Source organism: Dendroctonus ponderosae, unplaced genomic scaffold (assembly GCF_020466585.1).
Source record: "Dendroctonus ponderosae isolate FM_Combo_2020 unplaced genomic scaffold, Dpon_F_20191213v2 Dpon_F_20191213_7, whole genome shotgun sequence".
In the NCBI taxonomy this organism is placed as follows: domain Eukaryota; kingdom Metazoa; phylum Arthropoda; class Insecta; order Coleoptera; family Curculionidae; genus Dendroctonus; species Dendroctonus ponderosae.
In genome coordinates this window covers 5,196,039-5,224,003 of record NW_026018916.1, presented here as the reverse complement: position 1 = coordinate 5,224,003, position 27,965 = coordinate 5,196,039, and the positions used below count along the sequence as shown (strand labels likewise).

Below are 27,965 nucleotides of genomic sequence, written 5' to 3'. Positions count from 1 at the left end.
TTCGCCAAATTCCTGCCAAAGATGTCGCGGCGGCGTGGGAACTAATATACGGAACTTCGGTTTTGTGTCCGCCATAGTAGAAAATGGCGTCCGCGTTGAAATTAATGTGAATCGAAGTTAAGTAGAATCAGCGGCTGTACAGTGATTTTAGCCCAAAAGTATTGAACAAAACGTGAATGGATTGTAGTAATTGCGATGTAAATATGCAGAATGTACCGCAAGATAAGGGCGCCGACGATTCGAGATTAGAAAGAGTGAATGTGCAGCACGATTTAGGGAACATTTTGTCTACTCCCCAATCGACAAACTCGACACCGACGAAATCTGAAACGGAAACTTATTCGGAAAATCCCAGATTCATGTCGGAGACATCGGAAAGTGAAGAGGATTCTGTCTCTGAGGTAGGATAATAGTAAGGTTTTCCTTTAGACTTGCATTCCGCTCGTGCACTCTCTCCAGGCCTTGGGTATCAATGAACTTATGGCTGAGAGACATCTTGTGCATTCACTGTCGGTCGCCCATCGCTTTTAAGCTACGTTTTTCATAGCTTATAGTCGTTGCTTATTCGATTCTAGTGTTTCTACTTATATAAGTAATTCTCGCGATCGACCATTGTCGGGTCGTCGGAAGTTTTCCCAGTTAATTTGGGTGATCCAGCCAGGCACACGTCACGTTGTTGTTAACTTTGCATCAGCCGACTGATCCAGACCACCCTGATTTCCAGCAATCTCGCTCACTATTGCGTTGTTGGTAGTTTTTGTACTCTTTTTTGCAAAAAATGGACGTCGGACTTGCTCGATCCGTTAATTTCTTGACGTTTCTACATCGTCTTATTTGCAATCATTCGCTTTTATAAATAATCAAGTTCGTTTCGAAACGTTCGTGAATACCGAAATTAATCGGTCTAGCCGTGTAATTTGCGGATTATTTTCAGCGCGGTAGGCCATTGTACCATGATTTTTTCCATGTCTGTCCAATGGTTGCTCGACCAACTATTTTGAATCCATTTTGTTGGCAGACCGACTAAATGGGTGGTAGAGCGACGGAAATTCCATTACCACACTATTTTGCTGTATTTTTCCAAGAATAAGCGACTTGCTATTGATCTTTACATCCATAACATTTTTTTACTTTCACCCGCCCATTGTTTAGCTAACTTGTGTTTCATTCATCTTTCACCATTCTTCCAGCACCTTTGTTGTCAAAATCAGTATTTTTGTTGATAATTTCTGTATCTACATATGCCCAGCTGCAATGAGATGATAAACAGATTATTTTATTTTGGCTCGGCCTCTCTCAAATTCGAATTTAACTGGGATCAGTGCCAGTTTTCACTTGTAAGGCATGTGGTCACGGTATTTTATTTTTTTGAGGTTAGGTTTGTCTGCCCCAGCTACTAATATTTAATGGGTAGTTAGTGCTTAAATTGTTTATAATTATTTTTGTAGTACGCTTTGACAATCAACAGTTTTATCACATTTTTGGAACTCAAAGGCAACGGACGATCAATATTTGTTCGGAAACGTTCCGTTTCGAGATATGGCTGTTTAAATGAAAGGACTTTCTCAACTGAAATTGAATTGAATGAAATCTACGCACAAGTTTCAAACGCAGCCAAGATATCTTCAATCAGCGATCTTATCACAAAGAGTCACAAACTAAAGTTGCAGATTATTGTTCTGCAAATAACTTATTTAAAGTGGAACATTCGTAACTGCAACCATTGGAAAGTGAGCATGTGAAACTTCATTTCTCCCATTCTTAAGTAATTCCAGTCTATGAGATCCTCGCGTTCGAAGTTAGTAATATGCTCACCCGATAGATAAGTTCTTTACTAAATGCTTCTGAATGGTGTTTCTTGTGGAAATACGTTTTCGTTTTCGAAACTTTTTCATGTGGTAACAAAAGACCGGATAACCTGTTGGCGTTTCGCTTTTTAAGGGGTTCTTTCTTCAAGGGCATGGAGAAGCGCAAAAGGAGCTTTTCTAAACATAATTTGGTTGTGCCTGAATATTCAACGCAAAAAAACAATTTAGTAGAAACCCTATTTAAAGGTTCTAAGATGAATGGACATTTGCCAAAGAAATTTTTTTTGTGGGGTATGTTCAGTTTAAAAATTTGATCTTAAATTGCAAACTGTTTTCGATAAGGTGACAGATTCGATCGAGAAAATTTCGGTAATTTTCTGGCTTATCAGACCGCCGCGTTCTAAGTTAGCTATTTGCTGACCTCATAGACAATCTCTTTAGTAACGACTTTTCTTATTGGTGCTTTTTTCACCATTTTTATACCTTATAATCTGTTGCCAAATTCCCGTTTTAAAGGTAACAGTTGCTTCAAGTTATTCAAAACACAACAGCCATTCAACAAAATGAACCGAAACTAACCCAAATAGCTTTAATACGATTTTTGGCACATAAATATTGTATTTCGACAATATATTATTATTAAGCAATTAAGTCATATTTGGCGCAAGCTGTTTGACAGTGACGTCATTATTTGAGGCGTCATATTGAAAATTACTCATGCCTGGGAGATGTTCTTTCATATTGCCAGCTTCAGCGTTTATTCCTGGGGATTTGAAGATATTATTGTTAAATCGCGGGTTTATATATTTTAAAAACTTTCTTGATTTTTCGTTGAAGATCAAATAAACATTTGTTATTAGTATATTGCTTGTTGTTAACTGTGAACGTTAAAGTGTGTTATTTCGTGGTGGTTGCACCTGCAGGCAAATTATGAATAAAAAATGAGAAACTCATACTCATAAATACTCAAACTTAGATCTAAGCGATGGTGGTGAAAATATGAGCAAAATGAACCGATGTTTGCCCTCACAATATTGCATAGCGGTAAATTGAACTGCTAACTGGGAAAAATTCACAGAAACTGCCAACACTTGCCAAGAAGTCAAATCAATAATTTTTCATACTTCTGCGAATTGTAATAATTTGATGAAAGACATACGTTAATACCATCAAATTTCCTTCTCCGAAAAAGAACGATAATAATTACCTCTCTGCCAAAAAGCGTGAGACAAATTTTTCCGCCGTCTGGGGCTTTTCATCTATGGCCTCCTTATGGATTGTCGACACATATAATCGGAATTTAAAATGTTGAAAAGTGCCACCTTCATTCCTTCGTAACCCATATTATATTTAAATATTGTCACCTCATAGCACACCGGTTGTTGCCGACCCAGCTAGATTTAGTTTGTAAATCTAATTTAACGCTTTAAACGATTAAATATAAAAAAATGATTATTGGTTATTTCATTTGTTTGCTTTGAGCGTGGATGGGCAAGTTATTAACGATCCTCAGCTGTATCTTCCCATAGAACATCAGCCAATGAGCACGAGAGTGTAAAGCAGGATTTCCTTTTTACTTTTTTATCACATTTCTTCACGGTGGGCCAACAGGCTAGTTCCGGTCATTGTGTACTTCTTTCATTTGTCTATTTTCTTTGTTTACCTGATGCCCTTTCTTGCAGTTCATTTCTGAACTTTTTTTTAACTATTAGCTTGCAGTCGTTTGCTATTGCAGCTTAATGGGCTTCATTTTTCGGTGCGTTTATTCAGTTTCGGTGTAGTTTCTTTATCAATTCATCTCGATTGGTTACAGTTTCTTATCAAACAGATTGAAATTGCTTGTTCGAGTGAATGCGAAAACGCAATGAGACAATTGAGAGAAGAATATCGTTTCACGATATTGCCAGAAATGCGTACATGTAACGTACATTGTTTCTATTTGTATGGTTTTTTTGTTTTATTATATTGCGCATTTTTGTTCTTATTTGACGCATTTAAACACTAAACTTATTTGCGAGTGCCATCATCACACTCACATGTTTGCAAAAATTACACTATCAAGTGTAAAAATCAAATTTTACTTAAAGAAACCGACAATATTCACCGCATCGCATTGAAGTCGAGTGAGAGACGACTGGTTTCCCAAAGAAGAAATTGAATCTGCAAGAATCTTCAGAGATATTTTTCTCGGCGCAGCAACTACCTCCGAACCACCCTTTTGCACCGCGGCCTGAAAGTATGAAAAACTGAAGAAAAGTCATAGTGAAGTGTGAAAAATAAAACACTAGCTGAATCAATCCATTATTATTCCATCTACGGACATACATACGTATCGGTCAAAGCAGCAATGCACATCTGATCGATTTCTATATTTACCAAAATATTTACATTGATGGGTCAATTGCCCCAAGAATTATTCGTACGGATTTTTGTTTATTCTAGGTTTATAATGGATACGAGATAACATGCCATACATTAAATTGAATCAAGTAAATTGAAATACGTCTGGCGCCAAAGCGACGATCAACAGGGTTGGATGGATTTACATTTTAGAAAATATGCCTGTAACGTAGATACTTTTAAACTTAGCTCAATAAAAACATTCTCAATTTGGTGAATTTTAATTTCGTATAATTCCTATATGAGGGGTGATACATGGTTTTGTGGGATTCTAGAGTTTTTTGTGCAATTTCTCCCATGGTTCCTCATTGTTCTCTCAATTTATTTGTATTTGAAAGCCTGAAGATTTGATTGGTTCGACCAGAGACACATTTTTCTTTGCAAAAGCAGATCAGACTCAAATCACCTCGTTTTGTGGATGGCATCGGCTTGATTAGTAACCACAAGTCGAAAACTTTGCTGGTTTGATTATTTTTTTACATACTCAATTTCCTTCCCATTCCTGATAAACCTGAGAAACCTACATACAATTTAAGTAAATTTCCAGTCCAACAAACAATACCTTTTTGTGCTATTAAGCCTTGTAATTAGTTAATGATTTCTAATTCTATGTGCATTACTGGTAAAAGTACTTAGCTTGTTGGTCACTGTGGGATTTAACAATTGCTCAGCTTTCTTCAGGCCCAACTTGTACTGGAACTAAATGTAGTACAACTGGTGAATAACGCTTCATGTAATTGTAGTTTTTTCCATGGCAAAATTGAATAATTCGTGTATTTTGAGAAACTGCAAAGTACACGCTGGTTGGAAAAGCGTTCATTCATTATTGGGTCAAGGAATTAAAGAATCAAGCAAAACCGGAAATGCTAAACTATTAGTGTCCGGCTTTGAAGTCGCATTTTTACGCAGTCAGTGGCGTGCCGTGGCATGTTTCTCTAGTCTAGACCGGTCAAATGTGCCATCTTAGTGTTTGTTAAACAAAAACAATCAATTTACATTCTAATTCTAGGTCAATTTGAATGCCGCTCTTTGTTTCGCGTACATTGTTATTAATAAATCTTCTGAGAGCTTTTCTGGAGGTCTCTATAAATAGGCTGCTTATAAAAAATTATTCGCCAGTCACAAATGTATTGGACCGACGAGGTCGCCGAACTTAGGAATTTGTGATAGCCGACACTACTTTGACGATAATTACTTAATATACCTACTATAATACGTACGATAAGTACGTTTGTTTAATCATTGCATGAGGGTGGGTTGAACCGTATTTGGCCTTTCTTGACATTGGACTTCCTGGGTTGATGGTTGATCTCTATTGCTCAGTTTTATCTTGCAAACCACTGGGCTGAGAACAGCAGTTACATTTCAAAGCGATTGCTCACGCATTGTTAAGGATTTTAGTATCTACCTGATGATAATCGTTTAGCCATATGTACCCTGAAGCAAATTTCTTTTACCTAAATTTCCAGGAATTTTTCGAAACTATTATACGAAGATTAAACGTGCTTGATATCTCAGATTAGTTACATTTGCTTGGATTAGTAGACCTTGTTAACTGTTCTGCTATTAAGTGGTGATTCATGCGGGTCGTATTTGCAGGTAGAGTCGTTAATGGTAGAGCAGGAATTTGAAGACGAGACGCAAGAAGGAGGTCCGAAATTCTTGCTTGCGACTGATACAGAGCGGAACGTTGATCCAGAAACCCAAGCCCGCCTTGAAGCTTTGCTTCAAGCTGCAGGTATTAGTATAGCCGAAGGTATTTCTAATTCGTTAGACGTTAATTATTTGTTTGTCACCAAATAATTTGTCAGTGCTAATGTAATGAGAATACAATCAGTTTCTTTAGTTGTTACTGAAATACACCAGAGTAGCCCATAAGTCTTAAGCGACAATTTTGGAATATCTCCAAATTAATCAACGTCGTTAAACCACTCAATGAAGCAGCCAAGAACCGAGCTGACGAAACGTGATTCCTTTCTAAAGACACGGGGCTTAATTTATGTAGCTTCGTGGTGCGATTATCTCAGTACTTTCTCGGGGTGATTTACCCATTGCAATTAATAAGTCTAAAACAAATCGTAATATCCAGTGGGTGTTTTTCAGTACACAATTCTATTGATTCTCGAGTTTCCTTATACTTATCTATTAGGTATAGGACAGCTGGCGGCGAAGGACGGCAAAGCTCTTGGCGATCCTGAGGTCCTCCGCCGTTTAACATCGAGCGTCTCTTGTGCTTTGGATGAAGCTGCAGCCGCTCTCACCCGAATGCGTAGCGATAACGCCGTTGCTGTAGCTTCATCTACCCAAGGCAAGCCATCATGCAAACCTTGTCTAATTGCAGTAAATCTATCATACGATTTTTATTTGTCAGGATTATCACCTACAGTTTCTCCCCGACCGGCCACTCAAGGAGGAGGCGCTGCCATCCAAGCACCAGAAAGAACATCTCTTGTGGAAGCTTGTACTGATGGAGATGTGGGTACAGTTAAAAAGCTGTTAACGGAAGGTCGGTCAGTACATGAGACCAGTGAAGAAGGCGAAAGCTTACTAAGCCTAGCTTGTAGTGCTGGCTATTTTGAACTTGCACAGGTACGAGGCTGCATAATTTTTTAAATTAAAGCACTTCTTACACTTTTTTCTTAACGTTCATCAATCTCAACGACATAGAACTGTTGGGGCAAGTTTGTAAATTAACAGTTGCCGAAAGTTGGGGTGCCAAAGAGTCACTGTTTGTAAGCGCTTCTTGTTTAAATACACACGGGTTTGTAAGAAACTGCAATCGTTGGTCGCTATATTAACTAAGACCGCACATTGTTAAAATTCAATTGCGTTTTGTTGCGGCTTTAAATTCGAAACCAAACATTTGTCAACATAAACATATTTGCGTTTTAAATCGTCGGATATGTTTAATGCAGATTGCTTTAGCCTAGGCTCGCTTGAGTGGGGTGATCTGCAGATCAGCACCGGATGCCAACCTTTATACGTATGGTTATATGTAAAATGTACCCACTAGAACATCCTGATAAGTCAGAGAGTATTCCATTTGCATTGCTGCAGGCAAACTCGTGACGGGTTTATTTCTTTTCAGTTCAATTCTTGTACTTCACCATCTAATAATCTATCTGTTTGACTAATTCCCAAAGATTAAATCTACTATTATGACCTTTAGTCCTATGCATAAAGGACGTAATCACGTGTATCTAACGTTCATTGAATACATATTAATTCTAGTATTAAGTTGTACTCTGCTCACCTTGGGTCTTAAACGTGAAATTTACTGCTCTCACTATTCCCATCTTAACAAACCCGTTGACAAACTTAAGTTATTTAAGTTGATTTTTAGCTTATCATCTTATCTAATATTTCGCCCTAACGTAGTTTGGGTTTGTTGTGGTAAATAATCAAAAAGTTGAACTGGCTTTGTTCGTCTCTTTTCGTTTTCAATGAATTTCTCAATATTTTTAGACAAACAATCCTTATAGAAGAGAATGTATTTTTCTGACCCTTATGTATTTCATTTTTGGACGTAGGCCTCCTTCAAGAAATAATTTTGGAGGTAGTTGTATGCCTCTTTGTGTTTTGATAGGTTTCGTGATGGTATTCATCTGAATGGTACGATTTCGTATATGTGATTATTGACGCTGGAATATATGTATATGTGATTATTCATTCAATCGCTTTTTACTAGGATCCTATCCGAAAAAAATATCTTTCATTCAAAGAATTACTGACTTATCAAGCGACCCTCATATATTTTGTTCTTGTTAAATCCTTTTATTCATCACTGACTTTTCCATCGCCTAAAAATTCACTGGATTTGTGCATGCAAACGACATAATCCCTAAATATGAGCAACTTCTGTTAGAGTTTTTCAATAGAAAGACGTGAGTTTAATCTGAATGGTTTCTCCTAGTTTTGCTATAATTTAGGTAATGTTGTGGTGCCCTTGAGGAAGATCGAATTGCATTTTCAGGTTCTCATAGTGATGCACTTCAACATCAAAGACATTGGCTTAGAGGGGAGCGCATTTCGTTAAAGGAAGCGACTTCGGCTGGCCATTTCCGATTTGCGAACCGAATAAGTCAAGTTTGTCTTGTACAACTTGCGTACTATTTCGGTCAAATGTAGACAATAGGTTTACTCACTAATTTTCCTGGAGTTTATAGTATTTTGAGTTAGTTGTCTAGAATAGTTTTGCTGTTGTATACAAACAACTTAAAAATTTGTATTGTAAAAGTGTATTTTTTTCACGTGTCTTTCGTCCTAATTTCTGTTTGATGAGCGCCCCAACATTCTAGTGTGTTTGAGATTTTGGATTTAAGTCAAAGCAATTTGCGTAATTTACAATTTTTTTCTAATAAACCATTGTCTATCATACATCGATTTATTAGTGAGCTGTCCTGTTCATCCATAGCCGTCGACACTGAAAAATGTTTGATGAGAGTTACATGTTTTCTAAGATTTCACCAAAAAAAAATCGTTGCGCGTAATTATCACAAACTGTAACCACGACACATTTCTATGTAAAAAGCTAATAAATTGTGCATTGTGTCGGTTTACCAAATTTGTTTTCTGCTTTTATTAAATAAGACATGGAACGGGCAGCTTGGAACGTTTTAAATATTATTTTCGGGAAATTTGGACTTGCATCAACAATGTAAATAAGTCACTTTGGTCTGACATCTTTCAATAGAAACGTTGAAGAGGTGTGAGCTAAGTAATATATCATTGATTGTATAGTGATTTTCTCAAAAAAGATTTGGATTGTTTCCAATAATTTAGCTAAAATATTTTGGTTGATGTCTTGAGGAAAAACGCATTGAATTTGCAGGTTTTGTTAGCGATGCATGCAAATGTAGAAGATCGTGGTATTAAAGGAGAATGCACTCCTTTGATGGAAGCTGCGTCTGCTGGCCATTTGGAAATCGTTCGTTTGCTTATTCACCATCAGGCTGATGTTAATGCACAGTCCACGTCAGGTAATTAGCTCTGAACTGACCAATTACAACATAAGACGGCCTGAATCAAGTACGACACTAATTAAATTTCTCACAGGCAATACCCCGTTGATGTACGCTTGTGCAGGAGGACACACAGAGGTAAATTGTTGTAAATATTCAGTATGTATCATGTGTGAACACTCTTGGTTTTTGTCGCCAGGCGGTCAAATACCTTCTGGATCATGGAGCCAATGTAGAAGATCACAATGAGAATGGTCACACGCCTCTTATGGAAGCAGCTAGTGCCGGCCATGTAGGCTTAGCAAAGATCTTGCTGATGAATGGTGCTGGAATTAACACCCATTCTAACGAATTCAAAGAGTCAGCTCTAACCCTTGCCTGTTATAAAGGTTCGTTTCACACTTTTCGCGGCTGTGCTTTTAGATATTTGTTTAATTAATGTTTTCGATCAGGTCATCTGGATATGGTTAGATTCCTTTTAGAGGCGGGTGCCGATCAGGAGCACAAGACGGATGAAATGCACACGGCACTGATGGAAGCTTCCATGGATGGTCATGTAGAAGTGGCTCGTTTGCTTTTGGATTCTGGAGCTCAAGTAATTCAATTTGTTTATATTTTGGCATTTTTGCAGGCAAAAGAAAAGATGGTTCTTATCTTGTTTTGCTCGAAAATTTTACACCTATCTCGAAGGGGTGAATCAACTCACTATCTGTAATCGATCTTAAAACGATCCTCAATTATTCATGTGGGCTGGGAAATTTTGATAAATGCAAGTGCCAATAGTTCCAGTGTTGGTTTTCCTCTTTTATTTGATTATTATTCACAAATATATTTGTTATAGGTCAATATGCCAACTGACAGTTTTGAGTCTCCACTAACATTAGCCGCTTGTGGTGGGCATGTGGACTTGGCCATGTTGTTAATTGAACGTGGCGCCAATATTGAAGAAGTGAACGATGAAGGTTATACTCCATTGATGGAAGCAGCTCGTGAAGGGCACGAAGAGATGGTTCATCTACTCCTTGGTCAAGGTATGAAGAGATGTCGGTGTTTGTTGAAAATAAATCAATGTAAAGTTGGTTTAAATTTACTTGAGTTTGTTTCTGTTTACTTAGGCGCTAACATAAACGCCCAAACTGACGAAACGCAGGAAACTGCCTTAACATTAGCTTGTTGCGGCGGTTTTACAGAGGTAAGTAATAGTCATGCATTAATAATTTTTGATCTGGCGTTCAAACTGCTCCTTGCACTAATGCTTCCATTTTTTCAGGTTTCAGATATTCTCTTAAAAGGGGGAGCTGATATCGAGCTAGGAGCATCCACCCCACTGATGGAATCATCTCAAGAAGGCCATTTGGAGCTTGTGCGATTCTTATTGGAGTATGGCGCAAACGTGAACGCTGTTACCCAGACGAACGACACTGCCTTAACTTATGCTTGTGAAAATGGCCATACTGATGTAGCCGAACTTCTAATACAGGTGGGTGTGGTTAATTTTGCAAGTATTTTTATACTACAATACCTTCTACTGATAGTATGGAGCTGATATCGAACATGAGTCGGAAGGCGGACGAACACCATTAATGAAGGCATGTAGGGCTGGTCACCTTTGCACGGTTAAATTTTTGATCGACAAAGGAGCAAATCCGCGAAAGCAGACCACGAACAACGATCATACACCTTTATCGTTGGCATGTGCTGGTGGCCATCTACCAGTTGTTCAGCTCTTGCTGGAGAATAACGCCGATCCAAATCATAAACTGAAGGTTGGTGTATTTTCCGTTGATATTAAGGAATTGAAACTTAAGCCGTTTTATGTGCTTATAGGACAATTCAACTATGTTAATTGAGGCATCCAAAGGCGGCCACGCTAACGTTGTTCAACTGTTGCTCGATTATCCTCATTCTGTTATGCTGAACCAACAACAGCAGGTCGCAACTACTGCTGCCACAAATCTTGCAATGTTGCCTGGACAAGTAGGCGGCATGAGACAGGCGCCTGGCTCTTCTAACATGACAATGGCCTCTGGAGGATCGTTTTTTCAGCCACCCTCAGGTAACTAGCTACATCACTTAGTAATTGCATGAAATGACTTGTTCCCCTATTGGTTGCAATAGTTCTGCAAGAAGTTCCTGAGGCTGTCCGCATAATTCAACAAGTGGATTTGGAGTCAGCCTCTTCAATTGAATTCAATTCCAAGCAACCAAGGCAGCAAACGGCTCCGCCTCAACAACTGAAATGTAGGAAACAATTGGCGAAAAGTCGATCAACTGGAGCCATGTTTGACGGTAAGCGCAAGCTTGGAATTATCTACATATTATTTTCCAATTCGCGTAATTTGGGCCGGTTAATATGTATATTCAATACAGTGAAAGCTCTACTTGCTGGCAGTTCTAAGCGGATATCTCTTAACCGGAAATTTTTCTTGGAACCAAATTTCGTTATATGGGTTTCAATGTAAACGGACGAGGACAGAATTTTTTTCTCATAGGGAATTGAGAAGCTCTTACAAACATTTTCAAACGATAATTTTATTGCGTTTCAATATCTTAAAAACCTTGAAACACATTTTCAACATTGCATTATTCAATTGCATATTAGAATATGTGAATAAACTGGCACAATAACATTCTAGGTTTCCATGTTGAAAAGTCTTAGAAAAACATATGAAAACAATAAAGAAGCTGAAAATAAATACGTATCTCTATTACGCGGACACCTCCATAGCCGGACATTTTTTGTGGAACCGTGACTGACCGCTTATCGGAGTTTTCACTGTTGATCATTTAGTGACATCTAATGAAGGTTATTGTTCTTTTTCAGGCACGTTAACATCCGCAGAAGCGCAACAGGTTCGAACACCTCCCTTAATTGACTTCGAAGATGAAGCAACAGCCGCAATGGACTTTCTGAGTAAAGAAGATCCCAATAGTAGCACCATAATTGATTACATTAAAAACCGAAAACCGTTCGATCCTGAAGGGAATACGCAAAAACAACAAATCCTGGAGGAACTACATCGGGTCGAACGCGAGTTGCATGGGAAACAGCAGCAGCAGGCTCAGCAGGTCGCAGCGGCGGCTGCTGCTGCCGCTGCCGCGTCTAGCCATGTCTTTCAATATCAGATTCCGCAAGAACAATGTCTGGCACAGCAAGGAGGTGCGTCTCAACAAACATCACTCACCCCCGTGATGAATTTCGATCTTGCCATGTCACAGCAAAAACCAGGTATTTTTTACTTTAATAAGTGTATGTCATTATAGCTTAAGTATGATTTGGGCCATATGGGCGCCGAGGCTGGCTCGAATGAAGAGCAATCCACGAAAGAAAATAATTTCTTGCTCTTTTGCTCTTCATTCGAGCCGCCGCTAAAAAGCTTTACTTTCGAAGGCATTGAAAGTGTTAATCGGAAAATTATTACGTTTTTTTTTGTTTTTTAGGTCTCGGTTACAGCACCGTAGGATCTACACAACAGGCCCAGCTACCGTTCTACTCAGGAATGAGTAACACGCTCTCGGCATCTCAATCTTCTCAATTTGTTACGCCTACAAGTCAAACTCAGGGACAGCAGCCCGGAGCGCCCGCATTTTATTTTACCCCAATAGCTACTAGTGTTCCGCCATTGGCTGTATCGGTAGCCGCCAGTGGCACATCGATGGCAAACGGAGGCATAGTTTCCGCTCCAACGGCTCCTGGATTGGGCACTCTGGTGCCCGCATCAGCTCTAACTGCCCAACCAATTAAGTTCCAAAGTGTCGCCGATGTTAGTCAGGTAAGTTGAAGATAGCAAATGCTACAAGTAATGTAACAATGTAATTTATAAAATTACAAATCTCGCTTTTTGCAAGTTATTTCACTTACAGTTTAATAGTTGGGTTTACTTTATGTGGGCGCCTATAATAAAACCGCAAAAATTGCAGGAGTTTTTCTGAGTAACAATGACGTAATTTCAATTGGAGTTCTTTTTAAAGCGAGATTTGCTATAAATGATTTCACTATAGGCTAAGTAAGTACCTCTTGGCGCAAAACGCGATATTCGTTTTAAGTATTGGGGTGTTTGTAGCAGGATGAACACGTTTATGTTTAGACTCGTCAAAAATACGTTGTTTTTAATCGCCGAATGAACGCATAGTGCGTTTTATCCGCGAAAAAAGTGTCTATTAGTTCTGTCTCTTAAAAGCAGGTTTTCATTAGTAGATACAAGCATTTTTTGCCCAGAAACTCTATCGAAAGCTAGAAACTTGATTTGAAACCGGTGAAAAATGCACTAGAGATATAGAAGTTTCTTATAAGCCCTCTAAAGCTTAGAAGCATAACATAGTCTTAAAGGTTACTGGAGGATTTATACAACTTACAAAACAGTAATAAATCACTTTAAGTGTACAATAGTTTCAACTTTTTCAAGGCATCCAATCCAGATGGTATAATTAGGAGCAATGATTCCATAGAACTTCTAGAGATAAAATGTCCGAGTTGCTGTATGGATGGTCGCAATAAATCTTCCTTCCATAAAGGTTTCCTCTTTCTGAATTTTTACAGTTCTCCACACAAGCACGATTTGAACCAGAAATTGTTAAATCAATTGTTTTTATATCCGCGTCCATTTCGTGATCGTCCCCCAACACCCCATTTATGCCGTTAATGTTCGTCATGTGGCGCTCGCCGCGGTACTTATATAGCGTATAGGCAAACTCCTCCCATTAGTAAGGCTGATCGGCTCAAAATGATATAATTCGAATTCCAGAATACTGCTATTAATGATCGTCCGAAAGCAAAGCCAATTAAGAAGGAGGGAAAGAACATACGAAAGCAGCAATTGGCGCAACAGCAAGCCCAGCAGCAACAATGCATGCAGCAAACATTACAGAATGGGGCGAACCAATCTACGCAACAAACCAGTGTAGCACCACCAAAAACCTTCAATATATTCGCTGATCAACAGGTATGTTGCTGTCGAATCATAAACATTTGTCAGAGTTGAATTTTAATATGTAGCTGGTTTTGCGGGGAAATAAAAAATGTTATTAAGGTGATCACATCGAATGTGCCCCACAAGATTTGTACCGCATACGTACGCAAAGGAAAATTGCTTTAAATAATCAACGACATTAGCTCGAGCCGAAGAAAAATAAGCGAAAAACACCATATTACCATCGCAGAATAAGTGTTTGTAGTAGTTGGACATTTAGTTAATCGTTTTAATTTTTAAGCAACCTTTTGGTGACAATGTTTCTTCCGAAAAGAGCTTCATCAGAATCATTCTAATCAAATTTGCATTGAACACATCTTGCTTAATAATATTAGCTAAGTATACTTTATTCATTTTGGGGAATTCACTAGTATAACGCCATCATCAAAATTGGTTGCTGCATGAAATAAAAGCAACAGACCTTCTCATTAGGAAATAAAGGCCTTGCCCCCTTTGGAAAACGGGCGGGGTTTGCGTTTGGTAATAAAACCACGTTGAGAAGACATTGAAGTTTGATGCATTATTTTGTGGATGTTGAAGTTTCATAGCAGATTTGATGTTGAGTAATCCTGCTGAATTATCCCAGTGGTTTTGGGACATTGATGATTGGTGCTAGAACACCATAGGAGATTGCGAAATAGCACCACTTGGAAAATTATGAGATATTAAAATGGTTTTCTATAAGCCGACTTTCTGGCAAAAGAAAAGTAAGCCGAGAGAACTTGCTTTTGAATAAACACATTCTGCAGTTGTATCGATCGATAAATCAATACAAAAACAGTGATGTAAAAACACAATTCCACCTAAGAAAAATGAGTAAAACACATGGTTAGAGAATGGAGGAACAAAGCAGACGATGCAGAACTCGCAAGCTATTATATTTAGAACCAAACAAATTTATTTGTTAAAGGTGTCGATGTTTCGACAACTGCAGATGCCTCAACCCCCCCAGCAACAACAAAGGCCTGGGCAAACTCCACAACCCCCGATGCAATTTCAAAAGGTAAACTGTTTCGACACGCATGCATCACTCATTGGCTTGACAATGTCGTTGCGTTCCCCAATCATTCTAAGAACAAGTTTGATTACTAATGGTTTTTCACTTAACTGCTGCAAACTTTTCATGTATTGTACGATTGACTACTCGACCTTGTTTGGATTTTTTTATGGCGTTTTATCGAGCGCACTGCAGATTTTTTTATATGTCCAATTTTTAGGCAGCTACTAAATGGTAGTTGGACCGTGGTAAACCACAATAAATAAATAAAGGCGAACCCTTATTATTTTAGGCGGGATATTTAATTTTAGAAAATTAGAAAAATTTGTAATGAGACGCTCAGTCGTTCCTGCTCCAATTTAATTTTGTTTAGGTTCGAATGTTGGGTGATTTTTATTGACTAATAGGACTTGTATTTGTGACGATAACCGTAAAATTGTTGCTGGAATTGCAATTGACCCATACTGATTTATTTACAATTTTTTTCTTTCCAGTTTTGCGTATTTTAACCAAGCTTTTCATAAACTTTTGCTACTGATCTCGAAAAGAAATATCTTAAAAGTTTTCTTTTAAATGCTTTCAGGCTGATGGTAGTGTCTCTTCCGACCTGCTTAATGTTCCCGATTTAGACGTGACATTTTTAAAAGATGAGCAACAAGAAAGTATTCTAACTGCATCCATTCTTCAACAATTCCATAATGCGTCCTTAACATCAATACCATTTGTTAGAGCTGCGACTGTGGGTTCTCCTGTAAGTATACCTCCAAAGATTTCGGTTTTTCAGTTTTCGAGTACGATTTCGATTTTCAGCAAAAAACTCGCCTCGAGGTTTACGATGCCACGCAGCAGGACCCGACTTTATCTACGAAGGTTACCAAATTGGACTTGGCCGAAAAGGACTTCGTCGACGACGTTGTTCAAACTCTGGAAGTTACACCTTATCCCGGTACTTTGGACGAGTCTATGATAGCCTCTCTTGCTGCAGCTCAACAGGCGGACATTCAGTTAGCGGCAGCAGCTGCTGCTGCAGCATCAGGAAATACAGGTACTAACATTAATATTCGGGTTTGAAAAACTGGGACTTTTTAAATAATAAAAAATATGTTTTTCATAATGTGAAAAATAATTGATGTGAAAACGGTTATACGAGTAGTTGCAAAAAGCTGTATTTTAAATTAGGCAGCAGTAATTTTGCAGCCGCGATTGTCTGTGTATTTTTGAAGAGATTTTCGACTGGCAAAATCTTCCAGAAATAATACTCTGTAGGTGAGCAATCTTGCCTTAAAAGGAATTTCGCCTGTTTTTCTCCATCTTGTAATTCACTCCCTGTTACTATTATACAAGACGCGTATTTTTCACTTCAATCTCTTGAATGTATTAAAAAGTGGCTAAGATTTTTCTTTCCTAATGCATTTATTCTAGGATATTTGCTTCAAAAAAAAAAAAAAATTATGAAAAAAGGTCGAATGGTGTGTTCTTTTCTCGGTTTTAAAACTCTTACACTAACGCTTATGTTTTCGTTCTCTATAGCTGATCATTCGAGAGTGGAATATTTTGCTGTACCAACTGGCAGTGGAACATCCGGGCCCACAGGTCAAGTCCCCGTGCATGCGCTTTACCCTTACGACCACTATTTGCAAGGGTTTCAAGCCGGTTATAGTTTAAAACAGCAGCAGCTAGGTTTGTATATTTTGTCCTAAATGTGCACTGTATAAAGGAGCTTCAAAAAATTGTAAAGAAATAACGAAAATAACCAATTGTTTGTCAACAGACTCGCTAACAGGCGCTGTGGCTCAACCTCTTAGCGGTCAACAACAGAACTATGTCTCCTCTAACTCTCAGTCATGTGTTCCGTTACCTCAACAAGCTCAGCAAATGGCTCAATGTGGAATCGTTACTCAAGGTGTGAGGTATTTTTTAAGTCGAATCGTCCCGGTCTAAAACGTCTGCTTCTTATTTCATTAGGTAGTCACATAGCTCAGCCGTGCGCTCAACATCAACAACCAACCATCGGTGGTCAGCAACAACAGCAAATTGTAACGCAGCAACAGCAATTAAATGCAAATCAGGTACAGGCTGCCACGCAAACCCAATCACAGATTGGTCCTGATGGAAAGAAACTGCAAAAAGTAAGATTTGTATTCCACGGAACGGGGACAGTATGTGTGATATTTCTGCTGATAATTTTTCCTATTTTTTATATTATACCTCCAAAGATTTCGCTTTTTTCGTTTTCGAGTACGACTTCGATTTTCAGCAAAAAACTCGCCTCTAGGTTTACGATGCCACGCAATCTGGACCCGACTTTCTTCACATTTTTTGATAAAACATGTAAAATAAACTTATAAGCAACTCTGTATATCTCTTTTGATAATCGTCAAAGAAATGTAGATTTAAAAATCACCGGGTTATTCAAGAGAACTTAGTGCAGGACCGGGTGTATATTTATCACTCGTAATTTTTTATTGTTTTAGATCGATATAAAATCCGATATAAAGCTAAAGAAGGGCCGAGTACTCCGTCATCTAAACCCGTCTCAAAATGCTTTTATGAATGAACAGAACTATCAGATCGACCACAATTCAGCAATCACACAGTACAGTGGTGCAGCAGCCGCTGCAGCTAATCAGCAGCCGGTACGTCAATGCACCGGTGCCAGTTCGCTGCAATCGTCACCATCAATGGATGTCGACTCAGAAACAGAGAGCAATCACGACACCGCTCTAACATTAGCTTGCGCTGGAGGGCATGAGGAACTGGTTGAATTGTTGATTAGTCGAGGGGCCGATATTGAACACCGTGATAAAAAAGGTTTGATCAATCGCTAGTATTCTCGTTCAACACCTTGCTTAAACATTTTATTCTTATGCGTAGGGTTTACGCCTCTTATTTTGGCCGCTACGGCTGGTCATGAGAAAGTAGTTGAAATCCTTTTGAATCACAATGCCGATATTGAGGCCCAATCCGAACGTACCAAAGACACTCCGTTGAGTCTTGCGTGCAGTGGTGGCAGATACGAAGTTGTTGAGTTGCTGCTCACTCGAAATGCCAACAAAGAGCATCGAAATGTTTCTGACTACACACCATTGAGTTTAGCAGCATCCGGCGGCTATGTTAACATCATTAAACTGTTGTTAAGTCATGGTGCAGAAATTAATTCGAGAACGGGTAAATTTTTGATCTGTCTATGCTAGTGTTCATTGTCAGCTTACAATTTCATTGTTGCCTTTAGGATCTAAGCTTGGAATTTCACCTTTGATGTTAGCGGCAATGAATGGTCATGGAGCTGCCGTTAAGCTACTTCTTGAAATGGGCAGTGACATTAATGCCCAAATTGAAACCAATCGAAACACTGCTCTTACTCTAGCTTGCTTCCAAGGGCGTCATGAGGTTGTCGCCTTGCTTCTGGACCGAAAGGCAAATGTAGAACATCGAGCGAAGACCGGATTGACCCCACTTATGGAAGCAGCTTCAGGAGGATATGTGGAAGTAGGGCGGGTTCTTTTAGATAAAGGTCAGTATCATCAATTCATCTAGATCCATAATAATTATGTAGAACGGAAGAAACCATCAGCGTTTAAGTAAAAATCGTGTTTATGTAGTAAGGTTCAGGTAATAGGCATTCTGCAAACTGACCAACTGGCCCGGCTCTTTGCAGAACCGCTACTACTTTGCTCAATCTGCAAATTGACTACGGTATTTCAGGCAATCTGTAAAATGCTGCACGAGTTATTCAATCTGAATGTCATACGTTTGGTCTTCACATTGACTAGATGATGTGCATAATACCTGATGCGGCAAAATTGCTGTTTACTTTCTGCCGAGCGGCGATTATGCCAATCTGTTGTTCAGTGATCTATAATGGAGACCCGAAATAAAGACATTGGTATATTAAATTAATTATTTAGTTTATAAGGAAAATACTATCTTACCAAATACGAAACAATTTAATGCAATAAGATTATTTAACACTAATATTAAAATTTATCAACAGCATTCAAGTATGGAAGCATAAACCATTAGGTCCGTAATCGCGAAAGTTATTTAAATTTTTAGGCACGCACAAAATGATCAGTTTGTTTTCATTAACGGCATTTACATATTTCCCGCCCATCGTTTCTCGAAAATCTTGTATTCGGCTACATATTTAGACTTTGATTTTTCATTGCAAATTGTTTGATTCTTTGTCTTCTATTTATTACGCTGGCTTCCATTTTAAACTAAATTATCAATTCTAATGTCAAAATCAACATTTTATTGCACGACGCTAATAGGACAGGAATATAAACAAACTAGTAATCAATAGGCAACAACACTTTGAAAACGCCGTAAATTTTACAAAGTTGTTTGATGCTTAGGGGGCTAAGCGTAAACTTGCGTAAAATTCCGTGGCAAATCTAACTTGCAGAGTTTTGCAGCAGGAAGTATTTTGCACGGTGCACACTGCCTAGTCAATGTGAAAAGTACACATCTTCAACACTTAGATTGACTAGCGCATAAAATATCGTAGTCATTGTGCACATTGCCCAAAGTAGTAGCGATTCTGCAAAGTGCTTGGCAAGTTGGTCAGTTGCAGAATGCCTAGGCATTTTCCACATTGTCGGTAACAGTAATACTGAAGCAGAGTTTCGTTCAGTTTAAATGCATTTTATGTTTTTCTTTCCAGGGGCTGATGTCAATGCATCTCCTGTTCCTTCCTCCCGAGACACGGCTTTAACTATTGCTGCTGATAAGGGTCACGTAAAGTTCGTCGAACTATTGTTAGATAGAGGCGCCCAAGTAGAAGTCAAGAACAAGAAAGGAAACTCCCCTCTTTGGTTGGCTGCCAACGGTGGCCACTTGCCTGTTATCGAAATGCTTTACGCGCATAATGCTGATATCGATTCGCAAGATAATCGTAAAGTGTCGTGTTTAATGGCTGCTTTTCGTAAAGGTCATGTGCGTGTAGCCAAGTGGATGGTACAGCATGTGACTCAATTTCCCAGTGACCAGGAAATGATGAGATTTATAGCCACGTCGAGTGATAAAGAGCTGCTTGACAAATGCGACGACTGCGTCAAAATAATCCGAGCAGCGAAAGAGACTCAAGCTGCAAGGGCGAACGAAAACGCATCTAATCTTCTCGAAGAACTTGAGTCAGAAAGAACTAAAGAAGAATCGAAGAGGGTGCAGGCAGCCAAACGTCGCGAGAGAAAGAAGAAGAAGCGTCTCGAAAAGAAAGAGCAGCAGAAGAAATTATTGGAAGAAAATCAGAAAAATGAGAGCTATGATGACGTGAAAAAGGAGAGTAAGGGAGATGTAGATGACGCAGCTTCGGATGTTGCGCATACAAACAACAACGACAAAGAGGAGGGCGATAGCGGAATTGATGCTAACAGTCAAGGCAGTTGTTCCAGCAATGATATTAAGGAGAAGTCTCCAAAGGAAAAGCGCAAAAATAAGAAGAACAAGAAAGGAAAAGAATTGGTCAGCAAGCAAGACGACTTATCCTTGAAGCCGAAAGCTAGTACTAGCAAAGATGTTCAGGCAAAGTCTGAGGTTAAAGATAAAGAAAACAAGGAACCCAAGGCTTCAATTAAGGTATCCATCAGAAAGTCACATTGCGGCATGACGATAGAAAAATCTCCGAAATCGATGACTTTCGATACAGCACCTACCAAGTCTCCAGCAGATCGAGATGACTTCGAGGCAACTGGCAACGAAACTTATGTGGCTCCACCTAAAACTAAGAAGTCCAGTGAGGACAACCACAACTATTCGCACAGCGTTAAAAATACCAACATAAGCCCGAAGCAGTCGACAAAACGAGAGGAAGGATGGAAAGAGGTAGTTCGCAAGTCGTCGGTGCAGACTGTTTCAGAGAGTGGAGTGAAGAAAGTGTCTGTACCATTAAATGCTATATCTCGAGTAATTGGTAGAGGTGGGAGCAACATTAACGCAATTAGACAGCACACCAATGCCTTGATTGAAGTAGAGAAACAGAGTAAAGGTCAGGGAGAGCGGATAATTACTATTAAGGGGACACCAGAAATAACCAAGCAAGCGCATAACTTGATAGCGACGTTAATCAAAGATCCAGAAGTCGACATTATGTCGATATTGCCAAAAACATCTAAGGCAGTAAACACCACAACGACTTTATGGGATAAAACTCAAATTGCAACTAAAAAGAATGCTGGAAAGTTAGTCATGTCCAGTCAGTCTACACTGCAACAGCTCCATGTTAAGTTGACATCAAGCAGTGCTAACACGACGCAGCAGTCCACCTCTAGGTATTCCACTGCATCGATGAAATACCGGCAATCGGCTCCCGCATCTAGTAATGCCAGAGCTGCAGCGCCAAGAATGATGAACCATTCGGAAAAAGCGCAGCAGTCCATGTCAGCGAATCCTGTTCGAATGCCAACATCAACAGCGACGTATAGTAGCAGATCAGCAACTGCGAAAACCATCACCACTAGTGCAAGTCAAACTTTTGCAGAAAAGCTGACTGAAAATGTGAGTTCAACTACAACGTCGAATGTTGGTGTCAGTGCAGCTGCTTCCAATGTGGTAGCGGCGAAGCCTCGAACGGCTGTAAACATGCCAAGTGTAGCTGGGCCAGCTTCATCTCAAACTTGCACACCGACTTCAATAAGTAACGTGCATAATTCACCAAGCAAGAACGCCCCTAGACCGGCACCTACTGGTTCAGCGCCACCATCGATGCAGCATTTCCAACCGCCTGCGAGCAAGAGCCAATCGCAGCTGATTTTTGGCAATGTAATTCAATCCAATCATAATATGACGCCTGCCACTGCTATCAGTGAAGTCGCTCCGACTGCTAGCGTTGTCACTACCGCGTCTAATATACCAGCTGCCGTTCAACCTCCCCAGCAGAAGCAAACGCAAGACGAAATTTTGCATCCACCAGTTGGACCAACATCACAATATACTTTATTCTGCCCAGTGGAGTATTTTTGGTCAATGGGAGATGAACATAAAAAAAATTTCGCTTCAGCTGCGGGTGGTGGGAACAGTCAATCTACAGCTCAACAGCATAAGTTCATCGATCAAGAACCACCACCTCAAGTGGATATCACTAAAGCACCTGGATATCGTGGAGCAGCAGTCTGCTCACCTGTTTCCTCAAAAACTAGTAGCAATAGTACTACTCCTCCCAATCTATCAGGTGCGAACTCATTCCCGATCTATCAAGAAGCAACAAAGCCGCAGAACACTCTGCCGCCAATCGGTTCTAGACCGCACAACACCCAACAAGAGTTCAGCCCATTTATGGATTATAGCAAGCCGCCGAGCACACTCCCATTGTTAAGTTTAGGTAACGAGGGTGTCAAGCTGTTACAGAACATCAACACGATGCCACTGAACTTTTCACAAGCACAGCCCCAAGTCAATATGCAACAGCCCAGCGGTATCAATCAGCGTTCCACTCTCAGCAATTTAAATCCGGGCGCATTGGAGTATCCTGGCGGGTACAATTCCATACCCAATAAGAACGTGGTTCCACCTCTATACAATGGGTACCCGATGAACATGCCGAACAATATGTTTGCCAATAAAGGAAACATGGAGGTTAGTAGTTCATTGCGATTTTCAACCACATTTTTATATGGTGCGACAACAAATCAATCACTCATAATATTTTCGCAATCATGTGTACTAGGCTGGGCCTTAAGTTTGAACTATCGAATTTTTAAAGTCTCACCGCCCAGAGCGTTGCCAACTTATCCAACCGGCAGCCCGGTAGGACAATTTTACAAGGTGCCCCAAACGCGTTAATTATTCGGTTTTTTAGGAAAGTCCTTTACTCTTATAAAATGCTTATCTATTGCAAAAATAAATGCTAACTTTAGAACAGCAATATACATAAAAAATAGCTAATTAATTATTTTTGAAGCAACGTATGTTAAACTTACTTAAGAAAACAGTTGATATATGGAATCTTGATTTTTTCAACAACGTAAGCATTTACACTAATGTGACGTGAACATTTTTTTGCCTAATATTAGTAGCAAGTAGATGCAATATTAGTAGCAATGTCAGCCTCAAAATTAACGTTTTAACCCAGATATTGGCTTTAATTTAAAAATGTGTAGCTTCTCAACAATGGCAAGTAGCACCTAGAATTATTCACAGTTTATAGCCAACACTTGCCGCTTATCTTGCTAAAATTTTCATTAAAATCGCAATAAATCTTGATTTTTTCCAACTATGTAAAGGATGGTTTCAAAATAAAGATTCGTACCTAGATGTTAGCGTCTGTATAAAAATTTCTCACTTTCTAACCAGAGCAAGTAGTAACTTGAAATTTTCAGTCTATTACGAGCATTTGTCTCTTATATCACAAATATTTTAATTAAAATCCCGAAAATTTTTGATTTTTACCAACTATGTAAAGGACGGTTTCAAAATGAAGATTTTCACCCAGATCTTCTCTCCTATGTAAAAGTTTGTCACTGACCAACTAGGACAAGCAGCGATTTGTTACCAAGTTCTAATTTTGCGAACCATGCAAATGAAAGTTTCGAATTTGATCTAAATGTTCGCTTTCTTTTAAATATTTGTGACTCCCAAACTATCTTCAGAAGTGGTTTAGTCGACCCATGAAGCACCTCACAAGTAATTAAAAATCTCGATTCGACTTAAAACATTTTAGAAGCAATTAAAAACTTTCATTTGACTTCTGAAAAATTTTAGGAGTGGTTGAAAATTTCGATTTAGCTATTGAAAATTTTAGAAGCAGTTAAAAACTTTAATTTGACTACTGAAAATTTTTAGTTAGAAGTTGTTAAAAATCTCGATTTAGCTATTGAAACATCTTAGAAATGATTAAGAATCTCGATTTAACTACTAAAAACTTTAGAAATGGTTTATGGTAGATGTCCATAAAATGTCCAGAAGAAATGTAAAATGTAATAATCGCAATTTTCAATGCAGATTGGTAATATGGGCTACAATCGAGGCGGGGTGCTCGGAAATGACACGTCCGGTGTTTCATGGATGGGCGTACCTCAGCCGACGTTCTCCCAACAGCAGAATGACATCATGATGCAAGATCTAGCCGGAATGACGTTGAAAAACATTCACGCCAAAGCATATAGTGGAGAAACTAGAGAAACCAGTTCAGGAGGTCTGTCCGGAATTGTTACAAATTCGCCCCACATGTCGCCAAATATATCAGTAGCGCCGCACCAAGCCGGTTTACATTCAGATGTTGGGCGATATGCCGAGGAGAGGAAGCCTCAACCCATTGGTACCGAACGGGCTCGGAAGGGTTACATCCACCAGCTGGATCCAAACTGGTCAGTTATGGATAATCAAGCCAAGTGGGCCGGCAATAGTTTGGAGTACGGAATGCGACAACCGCCGATGTATTCCGAGGAGCCGCCAATGGACTTTGTGCAGGTGACTAAACTGAATTACGCATTGTTTAAAAACCCGTATTTACCTAAATAAATTGATTACAGAGGCCTGGTCACATGGACAACTTCATGGGGCCGCCTTTTTTCAACAACCGCCAACCTCCAGTCTCAAACTTTGGGGAGTTTATTCCTGACGTAAACAAGTTGGATCTGCCGTGGGATAATACCCGTCCGATGTCTGATGTGCCAGACAAACTGGTAAGTTCACAAACAATAATTGCAAGACTTGGAAAGAAAAAATCCCCAAACTTTTTTGCAAAGTTTGGTATCTATCTCAAGATCCGTTTGTTCTCCTTAAATTTAAAGCGATTTTGGAATTGCTACAACGAAATGCAGACTTGCTTGAATGGAAACAAGGAACCGCGAGTACTCAATATCTGAAAATTTAAACTATTTGTAAAGCTCGGCTCAAAAACTTTCTCATATTTTGCAGCTTCAACTTTGGGCTTAAAGATAGATGGATAGATGCATTTGGTTAAAATTTTATTTCGAAATATTTAATATATGTATTTTCTCACTAAGTCTTGCCAGCGCAAAACATGGCCAGGAAAAATTGCCCAAATTTTTGTTTGTTGTTTACAGTTTTGAGAAAAAGTCTGAAATAACCGAAATACCGCAAAACAGCTGGGAAGTTTCCAAGTGTTTTCTATGAAATTCTTTACACTGAGGCATGAAATACCTTTTTTTGTGAAATTGACGGAAATCCTTTTTTGCAACTACACAAGATACACTGTGTGCAATTTTCGAATTTCTATTGTTTGTGTGTATTGAATCCACAGTTTGTGAGGAAATGGCGGTCAAATATATTTATTTTAATGAATCTGACGTTAACATATCTGCACACAAAAGCCTACTTATTGCCGCGGCCACACCTAACGAGCCGAGCCCGAGCCCTAATCCGAGTCTAGTCTGATTAGCTGCAAATTTCTTTGATATTACGTTAAAACGCCGACAGAAAATCGATCGTCTGTCGGTGTTTTCCTACAGAAATTTGGTCGCTGCTCATTCTCTACTCGTTAGGTGTGGACATACGATAAAAACTTCAATAATTCGTATAAAGCTTGAAAAAGTGTAATTGCTGAATTTGTGTATTAGTAAAGTTAAAAGTACCTTAGCTTATTGTTCCATTTGATCTAAATGGATCCTACGGACATGAACGTTTAAGGAATGTTTCTAGTTTTGACACAAAATGCGAACAATCTAAATTAATGCAGGCGTTAAGAACCGCTCTTAGTATTTTGCTCATATTTTGAGAACCGATCGGGCTACAAAGTTCTAATTGTGCTTGCATGATAGAGCCGGAAAGTGAGCTTTTCTATGTTAATACATGGGATAAGAGGCGCTCTTAGTTTTTGACTCACATTTAAAGAGCCGGTTGAGCTGCCTAGCTCTTTTTATGATTACAGCCTAGAGCCTTAAAATGTGTACTTTTATACAAAACATTTTGTTTGAATTGTTTCTGGTTTGCACATTAAATGCCCAAATTAGGTTGCACATATTTTAAGGAAAAGATTAGTAAAATAACGATTTGTAACATTAATTCCTGAAAATCTGAAATGTGCGGAAAAAAATGTGGAATAGAAAAACCGTATACAACGTATGTTCAGTCTTCCATTAGATAGAAATTCCATACAATAAAAATGCCGTTATATAATTCATACCTCAGTGTACAAATCTACCGGATGTTTTGCGTCTCCAATCTCCATTATTGCAGACTTTTGCTCACCAATGCATGTTGTGCGTAACTGCCTTAGACTGTACTGTAACAACATGAAACATTAATTTTTATTACTGTAAATTGAAATAACTTCAATGAAAAAAGAAATGTTCAAATAAATAACTCGTAGACACAAATTGACGTTAACCCATTTTAATTTGCAGAGTTGGTCTAACCAATGGAACAAGTAAACCCAGCCAATGTAATACGAACTGCAAAAACTATAAGCGTCGTTTTTTAAAATAAGTCCAAAAATACTGAATTTAGATTAACTTTGTAATTTTTGGAGTACAGCATTTTACAGTAGACAAAAAACTAGAACTATAGTTAACATAATTTCGTCATTTTCATTTTGGTTTGAGGTGATGCTAAGGCTCCCGTATACTTCCTCAACTCTCCGGTATTCAACACTCTGGGCATGTGTCTCGAGTTCAAAGGACACTATAGTGCTTTTGCCTGTAACTTTTATTTAACTGTGTATGTTCGGCTAGGTCCGTTAGGTTACCTATGTTGGTGTCGTGTTGCTGAAAGATGGGCCAATTGATTGTTCAGATGATGGGCAGAATTTGTTTGATCTAATCAGCCGCCGCTATTCCTTCAGTAACACATTTCGGCACTGCAGTTGTGGTGATTTTCAATCCAGCTGATATCACAATTCGCTTATAGTTTTTAAATGTTGAAATGTAGAAGATTGATTGGAACCAGTTGGTAATGATTCTCCTTGAACGATCATATTGGCATTTTGAAGTTTCTTTGTTCTGCCAAGTATCGGTGTTGTATGTTTCAGTCGTGTTAGACATTAAAAAATTAATAGCTAGATGTTTCAATGATCTAATTGTGCATCTATAAATGAACACCGTGCGTTGGGGCAAGGAAAACTATTCATTTCATATTCGTCATAAATACCGGTGAAACTCGATTTAATCATATTAAGTATGCCGATGTACATTGAGCTTTAATGTGCTTTTTATAGACCTAGTTTATATTAAGTCCGTTATGGAAGTTTCAGTCTTTTATCGACTATCTCGACTGACAAATCTCAGCAGAACTTTCAGGTAAGCCAGTTGGATTTAGACGTAAAAACGATATAAACATAATATACTGAAATATAATGATGTAAACTGTAGTAGTTGCGCATAAAAATGTAAAAATATTGGTCCAGGGATTTTTGGCGTTAGGGTCAAGTTACTATTACGTGCGATTGTTGTTCTCTAATCGAATATATTCCGATTTCCTTTTCCTACCGAGGAGTACCCTCCGAGAGCGCTCTTTTTAGGGGTTGCTGGCCCCTTGTTATACTGTAGGGTTATTATAATACGGAATTATTATGTAATATTGCTTGTACATGAAGACAAATATATCTTTATGCACTGTATTTTTTTGTTTTATTTTAGTCATCGTCATCCATTATTTTTTACAGATTTTTTATGGCAATTGTTTTCAAACATGTATTGGCCGTTTTAGGATGCACATTAGTAATTTCACAGTTTTACTGCAGTGAGTATTTCAAGGAAAACCACATTTTTTATGTCAATTTGCAACTGCAACTTAATTTTTAGGTTTCACGTAGAGCATTTAAGAAATGTAATTTATGGTTGATGCGTTTAACCACAGCAAAATGGATATTTTCCATGGCTTTCTCCACTCCACCACTGGACTAACACGAGACGGAAATTCATCAGGTATA

At 38.8% G+C, this 27,965-nt stretch overlaps 1 protein-coding gene across 5 annotated transcripts; it reads left to right on the top strand.

Moving 5' to 3' along the window:
* Positions 1–49: 49 nt before the first annotated feature.
* On the top strand, positions 50–27,653 carry LOC109539704 (ankyrin repeat and KH domain-containing protein 1). 5 transcript variants are annotated; one of them, XM_019907633.2, is made up of 30 exons: positions 50–401; positions 5,808–5,946; positions 6,364–6,516; positions 6,580–6,797; positions 9,040–9,187; positions 9,264–9,307; positions 9,369–9,558; positions 9,622–9,764; positions 10,011–10,200; positions 10,285–10,361; positions 10,440–10,649; positions 10,705–10,935; positions 10,997–11,225; positions 11,288–11,458; positions 11,994–12,398; positions 12,611–12,942; positions 13,915–14,112; positions 15,050–15,142; positions 15,720–15,887; positions 15,947–16,181; positions 16,667–16,816; positions 16,908–17,039; positions 17,102–17,265; positions 17,611–17,947; positions 18,011–18,304; positions 18,369–18,650; positions 19,803–22,711; positions 24,077–24,544; positions 24,607–24,759; positions 26,443–27,653. In XM_019907633.2, exons 1-30 carry the CDS (start codon positions 177–179, stop codon positions 26,467–26,469), a joined length of 8,715 nt encoding a protein of 2,904 aa, XP_019763192.1. In that variant the 5' UTR covers positions 50–176; the 3' UTR covers positions 26,470–27,653. The 5 variants fall into 5 exon arrangements, with proteins under 5 accessions (XP_019763192.1, XP_019763191.1, XP_019763190.1 ...); XM_019907632.2 differs by having other exon boundaries at positions 6,358–6,516; XM_019907631.2 differs by having other exon boundaries at positions 5,808–5,964.
* The last annotated feature ends 312 nt before the right edge of the window (positions 27,654–27,965 follow it).